The 22,884-nt window shown below is 40.0% G+C and overlaps 2 protein-coding genes across 2 annotated transcripts in view; one reads left to right on the forward strand and one right to left on the reverse strand.

Moving 5' to 3' along the window:
• The window catches only part of LOC112573722, a 44,771-nt gene extending 35,829 nt beyond the window's left edge, over positions 1–8,942 (reverse strand). Inside the window, exons 1-2 of the mRNA XM_025254304.1 lie at positions 8,844–8,942; positions 6,533–6,697 (exon numbers count right to left, since the gene is read on the reverse strand). Of these exons, the coding sequence (XP_025110089.1) occupies positions 6,533–6,622 (90 nt within the window). The 5' untranslated portion in view covers positions 6,623–6,697; positions 8,844–8,942. The remainder of the gene's footprint in view (positions 1–6,532; positions 6,698–8,843) is intronic.
• Positions 8,884–22,884, forward strand: part of LOC112573239 — a 48,575-nt gene continuing 34,574 nt past the window's right edge. The window contains 1 exon segment of the mRNA XM_025253430.1: positions 8,884–9,005. The gene's annotated coding sequence lies outside the window, so the exon portion shown is untranslated.

Consider the following 22,884-nt stretch of genomic DNA (forward strand, 5'->3'; position numbering starts at 1 on the left):
GCATGCATTAAAACTCGACGCCACTTGTTTTAGCGCAACCCCCTCATGTAAGATGCATGCCACTTTCACCTCAAAAGCCACGTGCCGCGGTGGGTCGCAAGCCGCAAACCCCAGAGCTGCCGGGGTCAAAACCCCGCCTTTGAACGATTAGCAGGAACAAGTTTGCCAGGCTTCTAAGTAATACAAATTATATTCATTGTTTATCCCACGAGACAAGATTCTGCCAAATGTGATATTTAGAAGCTGGTGCTAACGTATTCCGCATCAGAAACTGCCGCAGAGGAGTGAAGTCCAATGTAAATGACCCCCTGATCTCCCCCTTCTCCGCTTGCACTGTTCGCTTACGTCCTAACGGCCCCAGTGTCCTTTGCAGTTGTCCCTCACGTACTTGAATGGCCCGCCTAACAAAGTTAAATATTTAGCGCCACCATCTTTCGCTTGTCGAAAAATGGCTACTGTCTGGTCGGACAATTCCCTTAACTTCTTTGCGATAAAAATCTATCGCGCGGCCCGTGTTTCGCCATCAAATATGTGCTAATGTGCTGTCAGCAAACTTTCTGTTTTGTTTTGTCTCCTGTCTTTCTCATGCCAGGCCTCCCTTCTTCAGACCTTCTTTATAAGCTAAGCACTCGCAGAACCTCGGGCATACGTCATCCTGTTTAGAAAGTCACTGATTACTGCAAAGGCTGCGACATGATCAGGAGGAAGCTAATGACCTTAATGTCACTTCTGTTCCTCAAATCTTTCTAAGCTCAACGAGGATGAACGCAAGACATTAGAGTTCGTCGTCTCCTTCGAGACTCAACAGACTAACGAATGAAAACCAAGCGAGTTCTGTGAAAATTGTCGAATTGTGCACAACAATTTTCCGTCCAGGTCATTGCGAAAATCTCCAATGTAAGCAAACTAGCACACGGCCAAGAAACAGCTGTTACAAACGCAAGACCTATACGCATGTGTCACAAATATTAAATGGCTCACTGGTGATTGCGGGATCACTATTCTTATGCAAATTCATCACATTCGTCAGATGGCTCACGTCTTAATTTCTTGATGACATTCAGCTCCTGCAATCTTTAAAAAAAACTGCTTAAGTCTTATATATATATATCGCACACTTTCGAAACATCTGTGTGCTGCATAAATCAATCAGTAACTATGAGGCTTGGTGTGTTTAATAGCAGAAATTTCCTTACTTCTCAGCAGTGTTGTTCTTCTTCAAAAAAAAAAAGTAAACTAAATAACATTTTCTATATTGCATATTTCTTAAAAAAGGTGTGTTACAAAGAAATTTATGCCACCCAGATGTTGTTATTGTTGCTTATTCCACAAAATGAGGATATGTGTCTGAGTGCGAATGCATAAATTTGTGAGTGTGTGGGGTTCACTGCTTAAAAAGAAAAAAAATCAACTCTTCATAAGCCAAACTGACTTCAAAGTACATAGATACTTAATCATAGCATAAAGATTGTGTAGTCATAACTGCATAATCTAATGCAAACCATTATTTATATGAGAATATTGTGCTTCTCTTTACACATTAGCTATGAGCATTATTTTTCATAAACAAAAACTGCATAATGCAATGTGGTAAAGTAAAAATTCCAGTTCATTGTAAAAGGTGAAAATTAACTGCTGTGTCAGGATATAAAGGTGGGCAAGAAAAAGAGTACAGTATAACTACATTCACCATAAGCTGAGTCTTAAATGTTTTGAGCTTATTTCTGTTTTAAATCACAAAAATCTCAAAATTTCAATAAAAGATTGATCATGAGGGAAGTACTAACTTTACTTGCTTTCAACATTTCTACCCCAAAATGCACAAGTGGGCAGCAAATGGTGTCTTACTTGTATTTTCAGCTAGTCACTAAACTCTCACAGTTAGCATCTTGTAAGTATGGCAACATAAAGTAATCATTAGAATTATATACCAAGAGCAGCTCCAAAACTCTGGTTAGTGCATTCAACTGTTGACTAGAAAGTCACCTGCACAAACCCCTACCATTTCATCTGATTATCTGTCTCACAAAAAAGTGTGTTCAGCATTTATCCTAACTTATTGAGGAAGATAGAGAAGACAGGAAAAATGACTGATCTTTGTCCTCTACATGCCCTCTTCTAAACACTGTGCCACTCACTCATCATGGGATTCTGTAAGTTACCAATGGTTTGTTTGAAAATAGCAAGATAACTTTGCCCCTAATGCTTTGACAAGTCGAACCTCAGTAAAGGTCTTTACTGTTTCCTTCTTCACTGCCTAAAATAAAGATCTGCCATTGTGAGGTTTGAAACTGAGCAGTCCCTAAATTTCAACATAACAGGTAACAAGTCTATTTGCAGAATCAAATGAAATAATTGAAACTGACTTTTGGCCAGAATCTTTAGATTTGGCTAAATAAGCCTCTTACAAATATCTACCAAGTGTCAAGTTGAAATGTATCATCCTTACTGACTTCTCAAAAGTCTGAGCCTCAGCCCCTGGAGAACAGAGCATGGGATGAATACTTGTAGACAGGCATTATGATCAGTCTACAAGAATATCTACCCAGGTCACTAAGAATTTGTCAGATTTTCTTGGAAAGATGGGAAAAATATACATATTCATGCACATCTACATGCAGACTACCATGAGAGATACATATAATACACTAGCAAACATTTACAGATAGATTTTCCTTTACACGTACAAACACACAGAACAATAAAAGACAGACACATCCTTCTATAATTTGTTACAATACTCTTAACCAATATATAATTGAAATTAATCCTTATGTCTTCTTATGGAAACTCTCTCAAGCCAGTTTTATGTGTGTGCTTGCACTTGAGATCACACAGTGAGTAGCTTCTATGATGTATGAATAATTACCATTAGATGATGAAAGTTTCAGTCAAAATGCTTCTCAAAATGGTTCTAAAAGCCTAAATAACTATACAAAAATCACTCCAAACGAATATTACTATTACATGCTCCCTGTTAAAAGGCAATAAGAAAGACACGAATAAGCATATCAGTCATATTCACCTGCCTTTAATTTGGATTTTTATCAAGCAACATTCTTTTACATTGCTGTTGTCTTTTTTTATGTCTTTTTGAGCTCATCAGAATTTTGCAGTTCTAGCTGTTTTTTCCCCACATATTAATGAAATTATTGAGTCTTTGAAAATCAGTTGTCTGCTTTTTCAAAACCATTATTTTGCTTGATTTTTATTTTAAAGACAGCAAATTAAGATCTGCTTTCTACTTATTTCAGGACAGAATTAACATAACATGTCAAACATAACTCTTCTTTAAGAGGAGAGGATAAGCAAGGAGATAAATGAATGTTCTGAATTATACTTTTCAGCATCTCTATATTTTCCTGTGACTCAAATTCCACTATTTTTTCCCCACGTGGCAACTTAAGTACTGTCTTTGTAGTCAATTATTCCAGGCATAATGCTTAGATCCTAATTTTTAACTTTCCAAAGCTGGTCAATATAGAAAAAAAAAAGCCGATACAATTATCCTCCCCTCAAACTAAAGCTTTAAAAAAAATGGACTAGGTTGTGCGAAACCTCAAAAGAGGAATCCAAACCAAAACTTGTCTTTAATCACACAGATGTTAACAACATATTATTTCCATCTGAAGAGGCAATTAGACGCCCTCCAGGTCCCAGTCCACCTGATACACACAGTCAAAAACAGTTTAACTGAGACCTGACACACACACACACAAATCAATGCTAATTTTCCTACTATCTGGACTAAGCCTAAATACACTGGGATTGAATGCAACCTTTTGTCCCTGCATGTAAATGCAATAGTAGTCAAAATTATGCTGTAAATTGTCAGTTTCCAAGTTAAACGCCCTATTTAGAACTTAAGTTACACATAACCAACTAAATCAAAACTGAATAAATACTGATCTGCCCTGCTCTTTTCAACATCCATGTGTGTGTTTCGTAAATGTTTCATATGCAACTGTTCTCCCACCACTTTTGTATACCTGTATATTCCACTATAAATGACTAAGACTTTCCTAGTTTTGAACACATCAATAGCAAACACAAATAATGATGCAAGAGATAAGATTGTCTAAGTTTCTCTATTAGTTCTGTCCCAATACGTGAGACAAGTATGCACCATATATAATATGGATGGATTGAATTTGTGACACACAAAGTTCTGAAGCGAAACAGAATGTATTTTTACAATAAATGCTTGATTCCTGACTAAAACATGACCAGATGTTACCAGAGCACATATAATAAGATTTATACATAAGAAAACAAGTATCTTTACAGTTACATTCATCCTGTTAAGCCCTAATTTGTGGATACATCATAACTGAAACCTGCAAAGCGCTAAGCATGTTAGATAATAGCTAGTATTGTTTTTAGTGCTAATCTTATATTAATATATACTCTTCTAAAGTGTGTCTATATGAGTATATACATATATTATAGAAGTTAAACATGTTTCACTTCTGCCAGCTTGTTTAGTTGTTGATGTTAAAGTTCGAAGTTTGCGAAGTTCTCCACTGTTAGTCTTGATGAGCCTTAACAATGAATGTGAGTAAACCGGAAGCTTTGTATACACCTGCCTCGTTTTAGTAGTTAACTGAGAAAAAAAGTCCAGTAATACAAGTTCATGATCAAATAGACCTTAAGACAGCACTGAAAATGCCCATGGAATTGCAAACTGAATGATTGATATTAACTGCAAGAACTTTTGTGTTATTGTTCATAAAAGCAATGCGGGTAAATTCACAGCCTCTTTAGTAACAAAGTCTCTGACTTTGTGTTGTCATAAATGAAAAATATAAAAGTGTTATGGTGCAGCCAAATCACGGTAGAGGTTATTCAATGAATTTGATTAGACCCCCCTCTCCACCCTCAGCTTCAAAATTCATGGATACTGGACAATTCACAAAAGAATATGAACAATCTCCTTTAATAAAAAAAAAAGATTTGTTAAAAAACTGTTTGATTCTACAGATTCTGCAGAGCAAATCAAGCAAATCTAACAAGTGGCACTTCATGTTCAACAACTCTGGTCATTTACTTTTATCATGCTCTTCAACCTATTGAAATGACAGATAAACAGTTACATGCCGAGACACAGCCTTTAGAAAAGTATCGGCGTTTTAAATGTGTGTGTGTATATATATCTCTAAAAGAATGATCCCTGCTGCTTCTACATTTTCCACTATCTTTGTTTTTGCCAAATGTCGATGTGAAGACTGACAGATAAGTACTGACTGGTAGAGATTGACATGAACCATCAGCACATATCTTAACAAACAGCGAAAAGGTTTTGGTGACACAAAGAAGTGAAAACTAGAAAAAAGATTATCTTTTAATGCACTTGGCACAGTAGTATTCTCAACTTACTGATTAATTAGGTTACCTAGGAAAATGTAGAGGTCCTGTTCACCTATAAGCATGTTTGCTGATGTATGCTGCTCAGAATCCATTCAAATATACCCATAAAGAGCCCATTAGCCTATAAATTTGTGTCGCATATCAGTGAGGTGCATTTTTGTCAGCTTACAATTAGTGCACACTCTAACATCCCCCACTGAACTGTGTGATAGATAGCACTATATAATCCCTCCACCTGCTGCCAATGCAAGTGAAATCAATGCTTGGACTCCTGCTTGTGTGAAAGTCTGCTGATCTACTCAGTTCACATGTGACCTTCCTTACATACTATGAGTTAAGTGCGTCATAACATGTGGGGAAATAATCCTAATTCTTAGTTCCCCCTGCACACTGTTTACTATATTTTGTATTAATTAAATGCAAAAATAGAAAATACAATGAAAAACTAGAAGAGGAAGAGGGCAAATCAACTTTCACTGTCCCATCTCTCTGGCTATGATTTTTATCATTTCTCCTATTAACACATCATCATGCAACTATCATGCAACCTCTGATCACTGCACATTAATGCAATCATGGTCAGAATAACACAGTAGATATACCTAGTATACAGATCACTAAAAGATATGATTGATAATATTTGCAACTAAACCATAAGAAAGAAGTACAATAAATATTTGGGGAAAAAGTGAAACAATTTTTTTTTAAATCCTGAACACTAATTTAATGAAGCATAAAAAAAATCATGATGTAAACTTTATGACAAAATTATGAATTTTTCTTGTGTCATTTTCTTTCACCTAATTATATCTCATTTGTTTAAACAAAAATGTTAAATCACCTGTTAAAATATAGATAAATAACAGTAAGAACATTATCCAGAAAAGCCAATACTGCAGGAATTCATCTGTATAAAACATTTTTTTCCAAAAATATTATTTATTATGACAGTTATACCTTGATATTTTTTTTCTTTTGTCTGTTAACATTACTGAGGTGTAGATTATTTTTTTTTTAATTTCCTGTAAATTATGACTATTAAAGAAAACTCAAAATAAATATTAAAGACATATTTTTTCATCTTATAAATGAGCTATCAGCAAATGACTATGCATAAAAGTCGCCAGAATACAACTAAATGATAAACTCCAGGACACAATGTTACCTGCACAGGACGGCTCTCAATAGTTCGCCAGCAGTTACTTCCCCTTAAACGCTCAACCAGAACTGCCAGCCTGTGTCTGTACAAAACCATGTATTCTGCAGTATAGCCCTCAGAATAGCTGTGTGTTTTCAAACGAGTTATGACTATGTTTTAGATGTCTGCTAGCTGAAATAGTTAAATGCCACGCACACACAAGTTTGTTATGACAGAAACAAAGATACAAAACAAACAAGAGCAGAAGGATGGGAACAGCTTAACTTTCTACAATAGTTATGAGCTGAAGTAAAGCAGTAGGGTAGGAGGTAAGGCAGGGATAAAAATGAATGCAAAACTGCACATCTGTATGTTTTATGCTTGATATACTTGATCCATGCTATCTATGTATCTGAGCAGAATAAGCTTTCCCTCCCCCTAGGATCTGCTTTCACACTATTAACTTTATTTACTATTTCTAACTTTTTTTTAAAACCTGACATTAATTTTTCTTTGTCTTCTGATAATTATTTTCATTTATAGGAACGGACAATCTCAGAGAGAATCACTGTGGAAAATGTTTATGTACCTGAAAAATCACTGTTAACTTCACTGATCAAAGAACATCTGCAACATTCATAATGGCCCAGTTTCCTGCCAAATCCTAGGTTTCATCATTTGCTATCTACAACACAGCCAATTCATGGAGATGAAAAATTTGTCCTGTTGCAACAAAATTCTGAAATAAAACTAATTATTATGACTGATGAGTCAAAGACTGGTGTTTTCAACATATGTACCATCAATTTATCACAGCAAAAGGCAGATGTTTAATTAAATGTCTGTGGCACAAGAAAGCACACTGATCTGATAGCAACATGCTATCTTTAAAACCATAATTTTCTCCTCACTCATGTTTCACAGATGTGACCATATAGAATGAAACAGATACCAAGGGCAGAGAGAACACAAAAAGGCATAAAAAAAATGCATTCAGTATTGTGTGGCACTGATGTTACTTTTATGCAACCTAATGCAAACTGCAGTACTCTACAATGCAGGGCAAATGAACAAAGCACTGACGTATGTGGCCTTTTGTTTCTGGTGGTGGTGGTGGTGGTGGTGGTGATGTCAGGGGGGGGGAGGTGGTGGTGGTGTACATTTGAAAACATATTATCTAAGTACCATTATTAAAAAACAACTGATCTAGGTAACTTACTACATGCATAATTAAGCATTCTTGTAGCTAATGTTATTCTACACTTAAAAAAACTAATTTTCTTGTCTGGTGTTTTGTAGTCTGAAAGTATTTCATTTCTAAGTTTAAGTATACCATAGATTAATTGTGTGCATGCATGTGGGTACCTGCATTAGTGTGCATATACATAATGTACAATATGTAGCTACTAAGTGTAACTATACCTGTCCTATAAAATATTTGTCTTCTGACTCAAGGCAACACTTATTATTTTATGGCTGTTCATTTTGAAATAATCTTGTGTACAAGGTAATAATAAAAATAATCTTCTTCATATTGAAATATTTAACTGCAACCCTAGCTGATAAGCTCTCTCGTTCAAGCCCTGTCTCAAAGTTCATGAGGTGGGCGGTGCTACTGATGTTAACTCTGGCAAGTGCATAACTATGCATGAATTATTAACAACTCTTTTATCTCATTAATGCTATGTAAACGTTTTCATTAGCTCCCGTGAAAATTCCAAAAGAAGTGACTACAGCGTTAACGGGCAGATATTTGCAGGCTGCAGCAACAAACTTCGCTATTGACACTTCTGTCTTCGGCTATTGGTTGCCCTGTTGTTTCTTCAACATATTAAGGGAGTGTGGTGTGGTAGGGTGGGGGCAAGTGGGCCGTCTCTGGAAAAAAAATTCTCATAAGGGAGTGGTGACAAGTCGCGCGTGGTTGGTTCCGCGTGCAGTCAAACTCAAAGCCACTTGCAGCTTTGCACTGATATCAACAGCCCGTGTAGACTGGGCGAAGTTCTGCGCGGAGCACTCAATAAAGCAACTTGTGCAATATTCCGCATCGACTTAACGACGTGTTTTAATTTCCGTGAAGCAGCCAATGACTACAAAGTATTAGGCAATGTAATGCTAACAAAATGGCCAAGCTGTTGTGTGGCTCGGACTTGCTAATGAGCCAAATCTGGAAACAATGCTTTGAAAACAGTGTGTAGTAAACAACACATTCGGTTCAGTGCCTGCCTACAGCCTAGTCAGCAGTCGTCTGCTACAACGTAAACCCATCTCTGCTATACCGCAGGCTATGGATAGTTATTTCCAAGACTATATCGTCAAGTATTTTGATCTTTAGACTCACAATTCGCTCCAGAAGCAAGAACGTCGGGTCAGCAGTAGGTCGACAATCTCTTTCTTTCCCACTCTAATTACACACTACACACGCGCTTGGATTTCCGCCATTTTGACACAAGAATGCTGGGTATGAACAAGATGGCGAGAAGTTGAAAGGCCGTTTGAGGAGGTGGGTTTTCTTTTACTGTTTTCATCAATTATAAATTGTGAACTTGCATGAATTGTGTATGGATCACTTCAGGTTAAATAGCTTAAGCGTCTCCCAAACTTTTTCCTATTTGTTAACGTTCGATCGTTAGTTTTTCAGCCGGGAAATCCCATTACCGTCTGGGCCGTGTTCTATAGCTGGCTTTAAAATTTAATTCAGTAGTCAGTTTGGCCTTCTGTCCGGCAATTATGATGATATTAATGGGACAATCGTCGTAGAACCACGGGAGCCATCTTGTTCTATAAGTAGACCACTGGCCAGCGCGCCTGACCATTTTTGCCGGCAGAGAGAGCGGTCCGCTGCCAGCCAGTTTCAACTTACTGAAGAGGGCATTGAAGTGAGCGCGTGTGCTTTTTTTTTAAGCTGCCAAGGTCGATAAAGAGTTGCTTCGGACGTCTATTTTTTATCATGGGTCCGGCCAGTTCGATTTTTTAGTTCAGTAGGAGGGGCTGGTCGGGTCAGTGCCAGGCTGGCTGGAAGAGGAGAAGGTCGCCTGGGAAGCGCGTTGATGTTTTCTGTCTTTTGTGGAACGTGAGTTAATTGATGTCACGTGCTCTTTCGGACGTACGTCAGTGCTTGGACCGCACGTTCGCGATAGTAGGGGACAATCAACGGTGTGCAGCGAAAACCCTCAGGTATATAAAGAATTTTCAGTACTTTCAAAAAAAATCTCGGTGTTCACATGCAATGCTCATAGTTGCTCCTACTTTCATTCTTCAGACGTTTGTATGCAGTACTTGTCATTAACAATGGTGTTCTTGTGGGGAAGGGAAATGTAGACGTTTAAGCACCTCTTTCTTATCTGATGAAACTGGTTTTGTAGTCCATGTGTTCGACAGACTTTTGAAGATGTGCAGTGTGAGGGTTTTGAAGAATACGTGTAAATGATCGTTTATCCAGGCAACCGATAACTTAAGTAGTGCCAGATGCTGAGGTCGAGCGAGTTCGCCAGGGCCTTGAGTCGCGAATGCATTGTACTTGTGAGTGCTATCCATGTCAGCTCTCTCCTAGCTTCATGTCACGTGGGCCGTGTTAAAAAGGTGAGAAAGTCTTAAAACTGAGTAGCGATAGTAGGAGCGCAGCGGTCTCATACCTTACTTCGTACCTGTCTCTCTGACAAGCTCTCTCTTTCGCTTTTATTGTGTGTGTGTGAGTGAGAGAGAGTTTGCGATAGCAAGTCGGCTACTTCTGTATGGTGGTCTGTCTGCAAGGAGATGAATGGATGCTTTCGACCTGTCGACATATTATGTCAAGATATACGTGTAGCGGTGCCAGATTTTTAAAAGTACGTTGGCGAGTTAGTCCCCCCCCACCACCGCTCGCCTACCCCACTACCACTACCGCACACACACCTCCCACCCTTACACACCAACAAACTCGATAAAGCGATGGTGACAGTCTCTCAGCAAGGAGCTATCAGTGAAGCTACACACGTCAGTCAGACATGCAGACACGTGTTTGGTAGCAGACTCAGCATCCACCATTCTGCCACTACACACAGAAAGGGATGGGAGGGGGTGTTTAGTCACTGCGTCAGTAAATTGCCAACAGACATCTTTATGCTGGTTATATGACTCGCGCACGAAGCAGCGGAAAGTGGTACAAGTTGTGTCGCATTATTTGCGGAGGTTAACACTGCGCCGAACACTGCGAAAAGCGATGAAAAGAAAATTGTTGTATTGGTGGTGGAGGAGGTGGTAGTGTGGTGACGACTGCGGGAGTGGCGAATATGCCCGGAAGAACGCGGTGCGGCGTTTTCAGACTTATGTTGTTGTCATCGTTAAATCATTTCTGACTGACCGACAAGTCATTTCGATGAGAGGGCCGAAGATTGTTTCTTTGTAAACTTCTCTTTTTTTTTAAACTCATGTAGGAAACGTGTTTCACTCGTGTCACGACCGCCTATTAGCCTTGGACAAAATTTTATTTAAAAGTCCGAGTTGCTTACACAAAATTTACAATTTTTCATTCAACATTTAACCTTGTGTGTATTCTTCTTGTTTCTTTTCTTAAGAAATTCATTGCAGAGGTTTCTTTCTCATATATATATATCGTCTACATACACGCACCCTCCCATCCACAGAGAGAGACTAAACGATGAAAGGTTTTCACACAGATATCAGCTAAATTGATACATAAGACCTGTTCGGAAAAAAAAACCTGAAGCGAAAGTTTAGAATTATATTTTAGTGAAGCTTGAGAGTTGATACACAGAACTTGTGTTTGAGGCACAGACTAGATCTTTGAATAATTGTATGAGAGGGGATGATAATGAGGGGGGAGGAGGAAATATACAATATGAAAAGGGGAAAAGTATTTCGTATTCACTAATGTGTATCGGAGGGATGGGAGGAGACGTTGTAGAGTTAGGTGGCGAGTCGGTCACGTCAATGCTTTTGATTGGTTGCATGAAAACATTTGCATAATTTGGAAAAACCCTAACCATTGGGAAAGCAGAGCGCCAGGCCCCCCCTCATCTCTGGCAAAAGAGAAAATGCTTCAAAAGTTTATAGAGCTATATTGCCAACTTTCATGAGTGAAACTGGAAAAACACATTGACCGGCACTCTTCACGGATATTAGATGGATTGTAATGAGAAGATTTGTAATACTCATCAGATTCCAGTTTCCATGTTGGTATGTAAATGTTAATTGTCAGGTTGTTTTTTCTTTTCTTTCCTCTCACCTCGGAATAGTGACTTTCTGTATACAATGTCGACCGCAAACGTGATATTAAAAAGTCTGTTAGACTCCCGCTGCGTTACTTTTAACGAGGAGTCGGACAGAGTGAAAAAACATAAGCCTCGTATAGCACCTCGCACTTCGCCCCTCCCTTCTCCTCCCCTTCCCCTCCCCTCCCCTTCTCCAAGGCCGCACCGGGCGCAGACATCTGTGTGGCGGGTAAAGGGGGGTGGCGGAGGTCGGTTGGGGGGCAGGGGCATATACCTCGCTATGATCTTGAACTGAAAGGCGAAAAGCGCTGCAGTGCGCATGTCGGGCGGCCTTTCGCTCTCATCTGTCCACCACCCCAGCCCTTTACAATGGTCAGTTGTCAGTAATTTATGGTATGCCAGGGCGCTCAACCCTCTGTTCGCCGAGCCGTGTGCGAGTGGCGTGTAGTGGTGGTAGTATCTGCCGTGACGCCAGGCTTTTCAGGCCGGCGTGTAACGGTGCTTTTTGTGTAGCCTCACTATTGCGGAGTGCGGCGCGCGGATACCAAATGTTCTCTATACATGTGCTCTTCATCAGGTGTTGACATAACACTTTACTTCTGCCGTGCTCAATTCCAAGGTAAGCCTTATACTTGATTTTTATTTTATTTGAATGACGGTTGGACTTATAAACAAATAAATCTGTTCCGTTCTGATTTTTTTTTTTAAATTTCTCTAGATTTTTTTTTTTCGTTAAATCGGATTCGAAGTCGTCGTGACTTATTCCACAGATTATTTTACAAAACAGATTTGATGAGTAGAGATTTGTAGAGTTTATTTTTCCAGTCTCTCGTTTTTTTAATACCCACGACACGGCGATCGAACTTAATAGAACCCGATCGCGTGCGACCATGGTCGGTGTAGTCGTTGTGGCGTTAATCGCGGTGAACACTCCAAACCATCGCGTTTTTCGCAGCAGCCACAAGACTCAGAAGTGTGGTAATCGGAGATGAGGATGCTTGCGTAACAGAAGAAGACACCCATGGAGTTTTCACGTGTTGCGCTGTTTTGCAGACAAATAGATGCATTTTTTTCTTTCTTTCTTTTTGTGTGTGTGTCCACAGCCCCATGTCGACACACTTGAACCTTGTAGAGGTTGTATCAGCACCCTCCCGCACTTTTTTTGCTGCCTTGCAAACACGTCGTGTCTCGCGACGAGGGGCAGGCAGATAACTAATTGATCATGTCCGGTGGCTGCTGGTAGGGTAGACGGGGGGCAGGGTGGGAAGCACTCGCTATCCTCTTCACCCGCATCAGCACCGGGGCTAGAGCGGGTGTCGGAGAGCGGAATGCTCTCCCAGGTAACGCTCGCATCACCCAGAAAAGCAGCCAACCGCTGCCGTTATGACGTAGGTAGCAAAACCCTGCTGTTAACCTGTGGTCGCCAAGTCATGTCGTCGTTGGCCATTTTGCTGGTCACAGACAAAGAAAGGTTAAGGGAGGGTGGGCAGGGGAACAAACAGACCAAATGAAAGAAAAAAGGATGTATAAAGGGGTACTGGCACTTTAGATTACAAAAGAAATACGCGCATGTTATATAAGTATTGCTAGGGTATTGCGTAAACTGTTACTGCCGAGAGTAAACAATCTGCGTCATTATAAAAACACAAAACTGGTACTGTGTGACTCAACCTGTAGACTTATTGTTTTGCTTTGTCTTTTGTGTTCTCAAAACGACTAGTCATGTTGTGCAATGCATTTTCAGAGAAAGAGAAATTCTTGTAAATATTCTACCTGTAATATTAAAATGAGCACATGCACGCACATAAACATGCATGCTGCTTATGACAGTTATTCTGTTTTAACTACTATTATATCTTTTGGTTTGCAGAGATATAATGATCTAATGATTTTTTTTTTTTTCTTAACTCTGTACATTCGTAAAAAGTAATTTTTCACTGCTGCATGATGTAAATGACACAGCAAATAGATAAATCAACATGAATGCAATATTATTTATACTTACCGACATTCAGTAAGGGTTTAGGTGAGCGTGTTCAGTTTTTCAAATACTGACCTTTCTCTACTACAAATTTTACTGCAGATCTGTCAGGAAGAAATGACAATGACATACTTCCTAGCCAGCAAAATGAGATAAAGTAGAACCAAAGGTTAAACGTCAAATTTGATCAAGTATGATCTTTTAAAACAGACATTCATTTGTGATTTTTGGTAAACACAAAGATTTTATTATACTTAGTGTCGCAGTTTGAAATTGGCTTACCAAAGAAGCCAACAAGGGAACTACTATGGTATATTCTGTTGTTTAGTAATGGGTCAGTGGTGCATAATATCTTTTGGTTGGATGTTGAACTGAAATAAAGCCAGACAATGTCTGTATGCATATATGGGTGTGTCCACATGCATTAGCATGGGAGGGTGGATGCTGTGTGCAGTTAGCATATGGCATTGAAGTACCTTAATTCTCCCTGTATATATTTTTATTTAAACATGTTGGGTACACCATGGACCCTCAGAATAATGTGTATGTGAACATTCATATTTATACTCATGCTTACACATGCAGTTGATGTGTGTGTGTGTGCATGCACATCCCAAGTAAACAGTTTACTTTTTTTTATTTAAAAATCCCAAGTATTCAAAATAATGCACTTTCACAAAGGTTTAGTCCATAAAATGACTTTTATTTAGGGAAAGAAATCTTTCCATTTTGATTCTAATGGCTGCTTTTTCTAGTCATTATTTTGCTTGCTCTGGGCTGTGTACACTGGGCAATCCCCTACAGCTGTTGAAATCCATCTTTCCCGACATCAATGACATGATTGAAATATGAAGAGATATCACCCGACAGATAGCATTTAGAAAGAAAATGAGGCAGTAGATAGCAGAGTTCGTCTGGTATCAGAAGGGAGCGTTGTTTTGTGTGGCGTAGGCTTGGGAAAATAATGAGCTCTGTGAGGCAGGATTGAATTTTAGTGGTGTTTTGAGATAGTTTTGCATCCATGGCTTTGAATATGGGAATTATCCTTAAAGAAGTATGCTTTGAAAATGATATAGCCTTTTTTCTAAAATGAGTCAAATATTTTACAGCTGGTTTTTACAGTACTTTACAGATGGGTTTTCCAGTTGCCACAGCATATTATGATTTAAAGGAATGTTGCAAAAAAAAAAAAAAAAAGGCAACATAATAGACCAAAATACCTTGGCCTTGGGCATGATGTCAGCAATCCTGAGCGGTTTAGTATCTTAACTACATCAAGGGCAGGAGCATTTTGGTCTGTGTTTTAATGTCATGCAGTTTTCATCATGCAGCTCTTTGTTCTGGTGCATACAGTTAGTAAGATGGTGATGAAATGTTCCAGTCATAACTAAGGAGATATCACTGCCTCACTGTCTGCCCTGCTCCCTCAGTTGCTTTTTTTTATCGTTTGAATTTTTTCAAGGCATTGTGCATATTACTGACATTATCTATTTAAGTTTTAGTTTGTATAGTTCATGAACTTTGTAACCAAGCACCAAACCAACCAGTGTCTATTGTGTACAGGTCTATATTTCAAACCTAACAAGTCTATATTTTAATTTAAGGTTGCTAAGCAGACTTTCTGCAGATGGTATAGTCAGCAAACCTTAACTGACAGTAATACAAAACTGGTTGGCTAATTTAAAACTGCAAAATGAGGGCATAATTTGCATAGATTTTCCTTTTTTCCCACACATCACTGCTTCAGCAATTCCAGAGTCTCATTGCTTCAGTAATTCCAAGGTCTCACTGAAGCCCGTTTCACCACCAATATTTTTCTTTCTTGCTTGCATTTGCACATACCCTTGATTTTTCCTTCGTGCCAGTTTTGGTTCTAGAGTTAGATATTTGTCCTCTGGATGTAGACCTATGCCATACTTTTCTGCCAGAAGGTAGCGACCAGTTGGCTCCCCATACTGAGACTGAGAGGTGTCGTGTTCCGTGATTACTGGTACCACAGGGTACAGTGTCATAGGGGCTGGTACTAATAAAGGCGTTTGTCTATTGTTCCTGGCAGCGTTTCTCCGTCCCTTTCTAAACTGTGTTGTGTGGGACGAACTTTGACCTCTCTGCCTATTGCAAGAATTTGTTTCCCCCTCTCCTACCGGATTAGAGAGATGTCAAGGCTGGTTGTATGCGCTACTTGATGCCAGATCCCTCTTCTTCTTTTTTTTTTAAGTTCTGGCAGATAGAGGAGAAGGGGGTCTCAAGAAGAAAATTAAAAAGAAACTGAACAGTTTGTAGACTTTCATATTGTAGCTACCCAAATTTATATCCAGTAGTATTTGTATAATCTATCCTATGAGGCTCATTCATTTCAGAGTAGGTAAGGATTAAAATATTAATTATTTATAAAAGTAAAAGGTGAAGGAAGAAAGGATTTGTGCAAAACTTTACGTAAAGCCGACTCACATCTCAGCAAGTTTCTGTCACAAATCCCATAAACCGAACATTCAGCGGGCACCTTTGTGGGTCTAGACGGAGTTTTCCATGCTCTTGAAAACTGACACGAAAGAGGAAAGAAACGCACAAAAGTAAGGGAAGAGTGGAGTTTTTCTAAAGCTTTAGTGTCGTCTGCCAGAGGGAGCCATTCGCCAGTAACCCAGTCTTTTATGGGCTACTGACAGTCATTGTATGGCCCTCAGCACTCAGGTCTTTGTAGCTGTATGTCTCAGTTTCAACTCCTTGGAATTCGTTAGATGTTGCTTTTGCTCAGTTGACAAGTTTTAAACCTGTACAGGAATCGGCTTGGAATTAAAAGAGGAGAGCAAAAAAGCAAGCCTCTACTTGCACGACTTTTTACAGTAGTTGAACCTCTTTAAAAAGACCGTTAACCTAGAAAGTCGTCGGTTTGAATTGTGAAGAATGAGCACAAGTTTTGCACGCGGGAAAAGGTATGTAGAACGAGAAAAGAGGAGTTGTGCTTGAAGCCATAGAAACTGTTGACTTCACAGTTTAATAACAGCGAGACCCGAAGGACGAATTGTGCGAGCAGGACACAGACCGTGGGCGACTTGACTGCCCTGACAAAGGGGTTGAACCACCTCTCGCATGGCTGCGACGCGGCCATCGTGCCTTAGTCAGCCCCGGGGCAGTTAAATTGACTATCTATCAGTGTCGCCGTCATTTAGATATGAAATTTCAGTTCTGACCTCGATGGGCCTGCAACACGATAGGTTACGACTTGATAACATCGGTGCTTGGCGGACTCGACCCCATCTTCCTAGCGGTTCTTATATAGATTCATAATTTTAAAAAAATAAAATAAAATAACGGCACACACTTTATTGAGCTAAACAGTTTAACGGTGGAATGTCGTGAAGCCTTTGTACTTTGTGAAGCTGACATTTCTCTTTAATCACTTATAAACACGCGCGCGCACACAAACTGACAGATAGGAAGATAAAAGAGAACAAACTATTTTAATCTCTACCCACCTTTTAAAATACAAACCCCTATAACACCGCCCCCTTTCAGTTATTAAATAATTTATTGTGGTGGTGTCCAGATATCAGTTGCTAACGCAGCTAATAGCAAGATAAAAAAAAAAATAACTGATTCGGAAGAATAAAGGTTGTGTCATTTAGGCCGTAGATTTGTAGTAATTACAAGTAATTTAGTTACACTCAATTTGAATGCATTAAGGTTCCCTTATTATATTTCTAGTAATTACAAGGAAATCAGATCACTGAATTTCAAAGGAAAAATAATTTCTCGTTTCCGCGACTATTTGTAGTAATTGCAAGTAATTTAGATACACGGAATTTGAGCTATGTTTCATTGATATCGTCGATTTTTAGTAATTAAAAGTAATACGAATGAATAGGATATTATGTGTATGAATATTTCACAAAGAAGAATGCCTCTAAAACATTTTTGAAAGATAATAGCCACGTTGTAGCAAATGAAACTGAAACACCGTTTTGGAAGTTTTTTGTTTGGTTGTTTCTTGGTGGGGGAATTATTTATTCTTTGTTTTAATTAAATTCTGATTGTAGCAGACGTAAAACAACCAGGGATATTTAAAAAGCCCAGCTGACTTGGGGGGTAGTTTGGAGACCGTCATGAGATGTGAATCAGCCGCTTTCAGACTGCCAGCATGGCGCAGAGGTACCTGCTGCGCTGACCTACGTGATACCAACGGCCGTACACAAGAGGTTGATGATAACAAGAAACATTCGAGATCATTTATGACGAGCATAAAAGTGGATTGATAGTCGTGGGCGACTGTGACAACTAATAAATCTTTCGCAGTATTCACTGTGTGTTTCTTCCCGGGTAAAGTGTATAAAATGGAGACATTTTGAGTGGTCTACAGAGTGAACAGTTGAAGGAGGAGTATGGGTACCCATCTGCCCTACCTTTTCGGAGATTGTGTGTGGTTTACCCCTACACACACACAACCCATCCGCGTGTACACCACAGTTTAAACACTTTATAAATTTGTGATGTTGAGATTGGCAGTTTATTACATGTTTGTCAGTGGAGTGTGTTGTGTGCGTGCGCGCGCGTGTAGTACAGACTAGAGATGGAGAGACCATTTTATTAACTATATTAAATGAATTAGTTCAAACAAGGGACGAGGTGTAAGAGGAGGAAGATGACTTGTTTTTCTAGCTAGAACTTGCTGTTTTACAGGAATCCATTTCTAGAATGTTGTGGATATGGATGAATGACTATTGTTCATTCTTTTTCTTCATAATTTTATATTAGAACTGGTACCTGCGCTGGTTCCGCATATAAAAAAAATCCCTGAAATATCAGAGGAAATGTATTTCCACAGAAAATTATATTTGTAATCTATATTTCATTTTTTTCTAATTAAAGCAGGACATTACTATGAATTGTATTGACCAAGCTTATCCGCGAACAGAAGAGTCCAGAGATAAATTGTTTCAACCAAAGCAATTTACTTTTTTCTCCACTGAATCAAGTCCGTAAATTAGACTTTCCCCACCTAACATCCGATTTTTCTTGTTCAATCTGCACAACCTTGAACTAAAGGTACACCTGCACCACGTGTAAGTTAATGACAGGTGAGCATGTCAAGGCATGATAGACTATGTCACAGCAACAGGTAGGAACATAACCATTACGTTTTGCTTTGTGCGGGACAATATTTCCGGAAGTTTGCAATATAAAAGGGGTATGTGTGTGTGTGTGAGTTTAACATCACCACTTCACCCTACCCGTTTGTAGGCGATTGGCTCGTGTGACCCGAATTAATCGCAGGTAGATCCCCAATGTCGTCACTAACGTTTTCGACCCCCCGAAAAAACCTCCAACCCTTTCGTAGCCGCGGGGCGCTGTTGCTCAGTTGTCGCGAACTCTCCTCCTTTAACCGATTGAACAAAATCGCGGTAGACCAGTGGAGAGGTCCCATGCTGACTTTGAATGCCGCCCCTGCTAGGCAGGGTTAATTAGCATAAAATACAGGCCAAAAAGGCGCCGCGCTACCTGGGCCGCGTTACCTAAGACCAACGCACAGAGGGAGCCTCCACACCTTTGTGCTCGGCGCGAGCTTGCGAGACGGGAGGGGTAGGGGATGAAATGGAGCCGCCATCACCACCCTCGACTCGGGTCGTCAAAACTTTTGCTATTCGCGAGCTGCTCCGCCGATTACGTCTTGTGCAGGCGAGTTCAAAAGTTAACGCAGTAGGGGGAGAATATAGAAAAAAGAAGAAGAAAAAAAAAAAACCTCCACCCTGTCTTCATCTTGCAGCTGGGGGTAATAATACTCACGGCGGAGAGAAGGCGAAAAAAAAATGTAAAAGAAGGGAAAGTGATAATGCTGGCGATGACGTGGGTCATCGTGAGATTAGGGATGTTGTTGCGTCATGGGTGGGGGTGAGATGGCGTCGTTCGTCGTCGGTGATGCATGTACACAAGCATCGCTATTAAAAGTTGATGTGGTTACTTTCACAGCTGCAACAACGAGTAGTAGTCCTGCTGAGATTTGGTCGTCAGAGGAGACATCATTCTCGATGTCCTCAACATTATCATCAGAAACCGTCTCCACTGTTCTCGACAGGAAATATTCCCCACTCTCCCGCACTGAAGCATTCCCCCCTCCTGCGCTGATACTCCCTTGATGCTGACAATAGTTTTGGCACACTGAGATGTGTTCACTCGATCCCCTTCTCTACCTGTTTCCTTTATCGACTCGTGTCTCGATTGCTTTAGAATACGTTTAGATAGGCCGTCATTGCGGATAATGCGTCCTAGTCACGCAAACTTGTCTCTCTACGCCACAGATTTTTTTTTTTTTCGTGTCTTTTTTTTTTCTTTCTATCTTTTCGTCAGGTCATCAGAGTTTTAGATTTTTCTCCCACACACATATACGTATTCATTTGTCTTCATCAGTTTTTTTTCTTTGATCTTTGTTTTAAGCGCAGACTTCTGTCTCTCAGTAAGTAGACAGTTTACGTGGCAGTTGTAAATTTTAAAAGTTGATGATAAATGTGGCTTCCTGGGCTCCTTTTCACGAATGACTAAGGGATGCAAATATCGACGAAAGCTTGGTTTTTCAAAAATTGTCACTTTGGGATCTTGATACAAGTTTTTAGTTGATGTTCCATGTGTTCTTTAGTCACGTCCTCTTAAAGCGTGAATCAGCGATTATTTTTTTTATTATTAGACTATACATCTTTAGTAAACTTTGAGGTTACTGATAATTTCACGTCCCTTTTATTAGTTTTTTCCAACTTTTATTAACTGTTTCTTCGACGATAGTTGTAGATGTCTTTGCAATATTCGGCGCGGTGTCCCAGCTCCGCGATGGCCGCTGTCTCGGAGGCTAGTTCATCTGTCTTCCATGACGACTTGTGAAGCAGAGTGCGAGCGTTTGGTTGATTTGACTTTTGCCATTCCCAGAGCCTGTGAAAGAACATTTGCTTCTCGGACGAGCCTTTCATGGCCTCGTTCATTTTCTTCACGATGTCTTTATTCACTAGTCTGCATTAGAGGGACTGATTAACGATTGCCCCTCTTTTCGACTTTATTTTTCACAGGCCTTCTTTCGTCACCCAAGTTCAGTGTTGAGCAGGACTTAAATCTCTGGAACAACTTCTTGTTATCTCCTTCTAACCGTTCTTATTTTAATATCCGATGCGTTTGCTGTGTGCTTCTAGAGGTGTGTTCTATGGTCCTAGGGTTACTGACCATCAGCTTTGAAGCAGAAGGTTTCTAAGTTCGGGGTTGCCAGTGATCGGATGGACAGCTCATCCTCTGCTCTCCTCCCTCTCGTCTGTCTACCCGGAAGTGAATAAAAAACTTGATTTATCTAGAAGCGTAAAATTCGGCGAGGGTTCACCTCTGCCTTGTACCACCGTGCTCTACTCGGTGAACCACTCACTGTTCAACATCCATAGGTCACGTTGCCTTCACGTCCTTATTTCGTCTATGTGTGTGTGATTTCTCTAAAGCACTTACGATGGTAACTGCTTTTTTTGTAAATAGAAATAAACGTCCATCACGGCTGCACGCAACAGAACGGGATATCAAAGTGTTCTTTTGTTTATTTGTTTGTTTTGTTTAAACACCCGTGAGTTGTGCTTGCAGTCTGCAAAACGTTTTTTTCTCGACTGCTCCAGTCAGCTGAAACTGTCTATCGATTTAAAGTGTTTTCTGTCAATGGCCAATTACCACAACAGACGTGTCAGGTGACCTGTGCTGGCGGCTGTTACGCTCTGCGGGAACCGTTCAGTAAAGTCTCGTGGAGTACCTCCCGTCAGCTGGCGACTGTGGGCCATGTGGGCCATGTGGGGACCATGGCATCCGTCTCAGTAATGCTATGATTTTTCTGTCCATCTACTGGGTCAGGAGCAACAGCAATTTCGAGTGTATGTTAGTGTAATAGGATGTAATATTGGCAAGTAAAGTATATCCAGTTTTATTCAGACACGCGTCCCTTAAAAACTATGCTGGACATAACCTTTGACCGCGAAACCGCTGACAGGTAACTTAGGTGTGTGTTATTTATTTTCTTGATTATTATTATTGTGTTTGTGTACGTGGATGGTGGGAGGTCGAGACGTTCTGATTCTCTCTTCACCCGCAAAAGTAATCAGTTCCGCATCAAGGAATCCGCATTCTCCACGAATGTAATCATCGCTGCGTGCAATATTTTACATTTACTCATTTGCCATTTGTTGTACATTCTTTTGATAAGATAGGCAGCAGGGAGATGTGCATCCAGTAAACTCTTCCACAGCGCAAAGGACTCAGTAATTTTTATTTCTCCTTCATTCTGCAGTACACACACACATGCACGCGCGCACACACACGCCTACACATGCGCGCGCAAGCCATTCCTTTCATCTTCTCAGTAAGGCGCCTTTGTCCTCTTTGTCAAAGTTTTCCCTCTCTCCATGTAAAAAGAAATGACAGTTCTTTTCAAGGTATTTCTCCAGCACTTGACATAAGATGGTGCCTTAAATAGGCTTAGACTGTAATCTGATTACAAAGCACAACTTGAGCTTTGCGATTTAAAAGTCCAGTGTTCCGATGCTGCTGTCGCCGCCAGGAGGTTGACCTAAACCGTCTCCGCGGGGCCCATTCGTCATTCCTAAAGCTGGTTGGCAATATTTTTCTGCGCTAATAGTCTTAGCAAGAATTCATCATGATGATCACAAAAAGTTACTAGGGGAGTTTTGAAATCTGGCGATGCGGACTGTCTGTGGCGGATTGTTTACATAAATGTTTTATGATGCGCGGTTGCCTTCATCGGCTAGAAACACGGATTTATTTCACGTGGCACGCTACCTGGTCAGTTAAAAAGACTCCGCGCTAAACATAAGCAGCCTGTTGCCATCAAACCGCAATTGGTGACAAAGTCGTATTAGGGAGTGTTGGGAGGGAGCGGGTGGGTTGCTGAAAAGAGGATGAAATAAAAGCGTGCGTGTTTGTCATGACGACTTATAAGACTCCCATCAGGTAAAAAGACTCGCAACTTATTTTTTATTTCTCTCTCCCTATCTCCATCCCTCTCTATTTCTTTCGTTCTTTTTTTTTTTTCTGGATATATATATATGGTGGTGCAAGTGGGAATAGGTTCGCGTAGATTGGAATGAGCGACTAAATTGGAACTTTCATGTCTGAATTTATATAAAAAGAAGGAGTAGAGTTCATTTCAGTTACCGCCCAAAAAG

Source organism: Pomacea canaliculata, linkage group LG10 (genome assembly GCF_003073045.1).
Source record: "Pomacea canaliculata isolate SZHN2017 linkage group LG10, ASM307304v1, whole genome shotgun sequence".
Taxonomy (NCBI): Eukaryota; Metazoa; Mollusca; class Gastropoda; order Architaenioglossa; family Ampullariidae; genus Pomacea; species Pomacea canaliculata.